The sequence below is a fragment of the Aptenodytes forsteri genome, unplaced genomic scaffold (genome assembly GCF_000699145.1).
Source record: "Aptenodytes forsteri isolate BGI_AS27 unplaced genomic scaffold, ASM69914v1 Scaffold237, whole genome shotgun sequence".
In the NCBI taxonomy this organism is placed as follows: Eukaryota; Metazoa; Chordata; class Aves; order Sphenisciformes; family Spheniscidae; genus Aptenodytes; species Aptenodytes forsteri.
The window spans coordinates 1-5691 of record NW_008794451.1 but is presented as its reverse complement, the minus strand read 5'-3'; the positions used below and the strand labels follow the sequence as shown (position 1 = coordinate 5691).

The following is a 5691-nucleotide window of genomic DNA, read 5'->3' as shown; positions in this document are numbered from 1 at the left end:
GCTTAGGGACATGGTTTAGTGGGCATGGTGGTGTTGGGTCGATGGTTGGACTCGATGATCTTAGAGGTCTTTTCCAACCTCAATGATTCTATGATTTTTCCTGTACTTACTGTGCCAATATTTGAAAGGGTGAATGTTCCCCCAGTGAGGTCATTTGTTCCCAGTTGGCCTGCAGAGCCCAAGGACTGTAGGCGATTTAATTCGGAAGCAATTTCAAACACACTACAGACTTGAACATTTTTCACATTTGGGACAATTAAACCTTGCTCTGTGTCCATAGCAACTCCAATGTTGTGCGAAGCCTGCAACAAGTTTCATTAACCAGACATTAACGTAAGCAGTCAACATAAAATTGTATTTTACATAAAAAACCACTTGAATAATGTCTTCTTTATATATCTTTTTAACCTAGAAAGCGCTGTCTGTAGTAAGCAGCTCCTCTATACAATTTTGAGGGGAGAAGGGGATGTAAATTTTTAAATATTAGCTTTCCACATCTGCGAAGTGCAAATTGATTTTGACAATTTCACATCCAGGAAATACAAAATCCTGGAATCATTTCTGCACTGAAAATATTTCACTTTAGGATGATTATATGGGTAACAAAACATGACTAGCAGATTTTAAAGAGAACACTAAAAAAAAGGAAACTGAGTTGCCTTTCGTTTACTAGAAGGAATATATAAGGATTCATCTGAGAGAGATTGATAAAACAGCACAAAAGGAGTTTGTACTGCAGGGAGTATGTACACATCGCTTAAGAAAATAGACACTCACTGCCCAGAAGTATCAATCCAGCTCCTTGTATGAAAATTAAATAATTTTTATCAAAACTGAGTTTAAAATATGACTTTAATACATAAGGGTTGAGCGTTGGAACAGTGGAACCACTGTGCCATTACTAAAAAATTACTGTATTAGATTTTAAATGTTTTCATTTAAAATGCTTGGCCCATCTTCAGGTGAAAAATAGGAAATCACTATATTAATATGCATTTTTGAGGCAAGCCTGAATAACAAAGTGACTCTCATTAAACAAACTACTGAAATAAGAAAAATAATAAATCAAATCCAATCTTAGAATCTGGACACAAATTATTTTCCAGCACAACATCATAATTTTGGTTCTTACAATTAGCTCAGACATTCTGAAAAGCCCTTGTTAGCTGTTAGTTTAGGCCTTCTACTCACAACTTTTATCAGTAGTTTACAAACCTTTTATCTGACATTTTGACAGCTTTCATCCAAAGAAGCATTAAGAATGGGATACTGCAATAATCCCAGAGCAGAGAGGCTGTCTGTTAAATATAAAAGAAAAAAAAAATGATAGTTTTTTAAGTTTTATAACTGGAGAGCTGCATGGAAAAGAAGGAACGGTGGGAGACAATTTAAATTAATAACAATATGGATTTTCTCAATGCAATCAAATTTGGCTTAAACTCTCCTAAACTTGTCTGTCAATATTCTGTCATTATTAGGATAGCAGAAGAAAAAGACAACTTACAAAACCCAAATATACATCAGACAGACATATAAAAAGTGATAATCCCTTTCCCAAGTATAATTGAAGTTGAATCTGCATTCGTTATTTCTGTTCCACCATTCAAATCAAATATCCCATGACACAAGTTATGAGATTCAGCAGCAATGTCATTCTCAGCTCTCCACTCAGATGACAATTATTTCAAGGAAGTAATATTAATTCCCCCTAAAGAGAGTGAGCAGAATGAGGGCTTACTTAGCACTCTAATTGAAATAGCATTACCAGAAGTTTCAGACAAAGCTATGCGTTCAATGCGTAGCTTAGGCAGTGCATCAGCCTTCACTGATGCCAACAGTTGGAAACGGAACCATGGCAACTAAACGAATGCAAGTGCCTGGTCTTCTGAACAACAGAAGAGACACACTCATTCACCTGAGGGATTCATTACCAACAAAAATATAATAATAATAACAATAATAATGATGCATTTCACATGAGGTTCATTTTAATAAGGCTTATAAAAAATACTGACAGTTTCCAAAATTTGTTTTCTGTAATTCAAACACCCAGTGATGCCTACCCCGATAATGAATAATGCTTTATCTGCTCTATCCTTCCCCATTAATATTTCAAAAATTTTCCATGATATTATATAACCCTACCTGCAATTCCAACAGTAAATTCATAAGTGGTTCAATAAACAAGAAAAGTTGAGACTTTTCTTGTGACCTGTAATTATTCAGATGATAGAGAGATGCTCCAAACTTACAACAATCACTGATCAGATTTGGGCAAAATCTGCATAAGTGCTCCATACAGTGCTCTGCTGCACGTCTCACCTTTATGAAGAAAGGCATAAAGGAAAGCTTAACTCCACGAATTTGTGCTAGAGGTTTCAGCTCTTCTCGCAGCTGAACAAGCTGAGTCAAATCAATCTCATCACAATAACCGAAGTGGGGTATCTTCAGGGCTGCACTCATAGTCTTTACCATTGCCTTGTGAAAACCTGGAAAATATTCACTGACTTCTTAAACCAACAAAATGAGCTTCTGGGAAGTTATGGTGAAATTTAAATTATTTGTTTCCATTAAACAAATTACGTAACTTAAAAAAACCAAACCAAAACAAAACCCAACCACAACAAAAAAAGGACAGGGTAAAGCTCACTTTAGGATCAACAGTTATTCAGCACAGGCAACTCAATTTTTACAATTGTAATAGTTCAGATTATATCACTGCATATCTCTCCTCAGTATGCATGTACTTGAAATCATTATACATTAATTGACTCTACTCTTCCCAGCCTCTCCAAATAAACACTGCCTGAAAGGCAAGCAAAAACCTTTTATCTTCCTCTTTTAATGTGATTTTTCTTACCTTAGTGTCTTTTGTTGCACTCTTCTCCAGAACAAGTATGAATGCTGAAGTACGCTATTATTAAGCACTGATAAACCCTTAAATTCACTGCACTTTGCCACTAATTGCATAATGATTCATACTGTGACAAATTCACGTGTTTCAGAATTCCTACCTGTTTCAGCATACATTTGAAGAAACGTGGATTAAAAATGAGAAGTGCAATTTGCAGCCCAACTCCATCCAACCAAAACATTAACAATTATTTAATAAAATAATAATTTCATGCAACACCTTCTTACAGAGCATGTTTTTCTATTGCTCACTTGCATGACAATAATATGAAGCACACTCCCATCAAAAGGAATCAACTGTTCACTGAGTAACATTTACTGGTAGTCTACTGTGAACAAGGTCTCAAGATTTTATATTTTATGATTTACCTGTTATAGGTTCAGTTTTATCTTTTCCTGAAAACACAATGGGTCTGGAAACAGGTACAGGAATTTTGCGTGCTTTGTCCTTTGGAGCAGCTGGCACAGTCTCTGATTTTGGCAAAGGTGGGATAATTTCAGCCTTCGGTGATGGAGGTAAAATAGCTCCTGTTTGTTTGGCCAAGTAATTGAGTATGTCTTCTTTAAGGATTCTGTTATCTTTCCCTGTTCCAACAACTTCACTCAATTTAATCTGAAAAGTACATAACAAGCTATGACACTTTTGTTTTACAGCAATATAAAAATATCCTATATTGTGAGCTACGGTTAAAAATTATTCCAGTTACTGACCTAACATACCTACAGTTTTCTTACCCTTTCTATGATTTATTAGGTACTCAACATTGTTCAAATCATCCAGAAGGCCCACTAGGTGTCTAATCGCATCCTTTAAGGAGGAGCTATGAATACTACTTACCTCTTAATTACCTCACGGGATCAAGAGTGAAATAGTAATTTGAGGAAAGCTGTTTGTCACTTAATTTTCTCTACTTATTGTTTTATTTTTCTACTAAAAATGCACTACAGACTTTCAAAACCAATGGAATATTCATAGATTCACAGGAAAAAAGAATTAGAAAAGCGCTTAAAAGATCACCTAGTACATCCTCTGCTCTAACACAAATCTGAAAAACAGAACAAGGTAGCTAAAGCTGAGATTCCATTTTTCCCTCCTCCTTCCTCTGTCCCAGGAATCTGATACTTTATTATTTTTATTCTAAAAAGGTTTTCTTAATCTCCAGCCTAAAGTATCCTAGCTGCATTTTAAGCCCAGTAATTCTTTTCCTATCCACCACAATCATCAGAAAGCACAACCCTCTTCATCTTTACAACGGTTTTTACACATTTGAAATGTATTTGAAAACAAGTCATTTCTCACTGCACTTTCCTCTAGATCAATGTTCTCCTAGTCAGTCAAGCTGCTACATAAAAGATGGATAAAATGCAGCAGGACCTGATTCAGCAAACTTACATTGTTCTCCATGGCCAGACGACGAACTGCGGGGGTTGCTAATGTTTTGTGACCTTTTATCTCTTGGTGAGTGTGCTCTTCATGAGACATAGGAGGTGTTTCAACAACATCTTCTTCTGGGGCAACACCTGCAAACAAAAAGAAATATTTAAACTTTACTACATTATAAGCATTTGTTAAATTCCAACCCCAACCATTCTGTGATTCTGTGACAGCTGAAGTTTTTAACATTTACTTTGAGCTACTGTGGGTGGGAATATAGCATGCTAAAGGCTGCTGCTTAAGCTAAATTGTCAATAGGAAATGTCTGTATTTTGAGATTTTAAATCCTAATAAAATATCACAGCTTTTTCTACTTAATTCTCTTGACTTTATAAAGGGAAAAAAAATATTTCAGTTTTCATATTTTCAGGAGGAAAAAGTAAACTCCTCTGTCACTGATGGTTTTATGACAACAAACATAAAATACACAAGAGAAAAAAATGGCTTATAATACCTTTTGAAGCATCGATTTCAATGTCCACTAGTGGTTTTCCAACATAAGCAATGTCATCTAAATTGTAATGGAGTTTTCTAATGATGCCATCATAACGACTAGTAATAGTGACGGAAGCTTTATCGCTTTGTACTTCACAGATGCTATCAAACTGAGACACGCTATCACCTTCTTTTATATACCTAAGAGAAAAGACACAGGCTAGTATAAAACATATTGTGTAAAAATCTATGCTGTGTACTCTTTTGATAAGTTCAGTTATGTACATCCCCACAACATGAAAATGCATTCCAGATAAGATAAATTCTACAGAATGGATACATTTGCTATATACCTTTTGCCTGACTGCTCCAGACCCCTCGTTATGTGAAATGACACAATGATTTAGAATATCATCGCACATGTATTTTTACTATTACTTTAGTAAAGCAGAGTTTTCTTGACAGATTATAAGCCACCTAAAAATAAGCTCAGCTTAGTCTGAACCTAAGGAAGTTCTTAGTTTCAAATTGCCAGGATCAGTATACGATGAGTTTCAGAAAAGAAACTGAAAGTGGGAAACACTGTCTTCTGTGCAGAGACAGGTATTTTCACCTATTTGTACAAAGAACAAGGCATTTCAACACTGCCTTCCTTGACTGTACACTTTGATTTTGCTTAATCCATTCATCATTGGCTTTTTACAAACAATTTAAATGTTCAAATCTTTTACTAAAGTCAACAGAGAAGTATAGGATAATATTATGTGGATTTTCCAGACTAGTCATTTGTTTCGAAGGTTCAGCCTAAGTAAGTGTAATAAAAGACAGAACTCCTGCACTCTAAAAACATTAATCACTGAAGGAAAGCCTATATACAGATGCATTCATAGAATCATAGAATAGTTTGG

The 5691-nt window shown here is 35.2% G+C and overlaps 1 protein-coding gene across 1 annotated transcript in view; it reads right to left on the bottom strand.

Moving 5' to 3' along the window:
* The window catches only part of DBT (dihydrolipoamide branched chain transacylase E2), a gene marked incomplete at its 5' end in the record, with an annotated part of 7137 nt that extends 2153 nt beyond the window's left edge, over positions 1-4984 (bottom strand). The window contains 6 exon segments of the mRNA XM_009290474.1: positions 111-302; positions 1216-1298; positions 2316-2489; positions 3283-3526; positions 4307-4434; positions 4803-4984. Coding sequence (XP_009288749.1) covers positions 111-302; positions 1216-1298; positions 2316-2489; positions 3283-3526; positions 4307-4434; positions 4803-4984 — 1003 coding nt within the window.
* Positions 4985-5691: the final 707 nt, after the last annotated feature.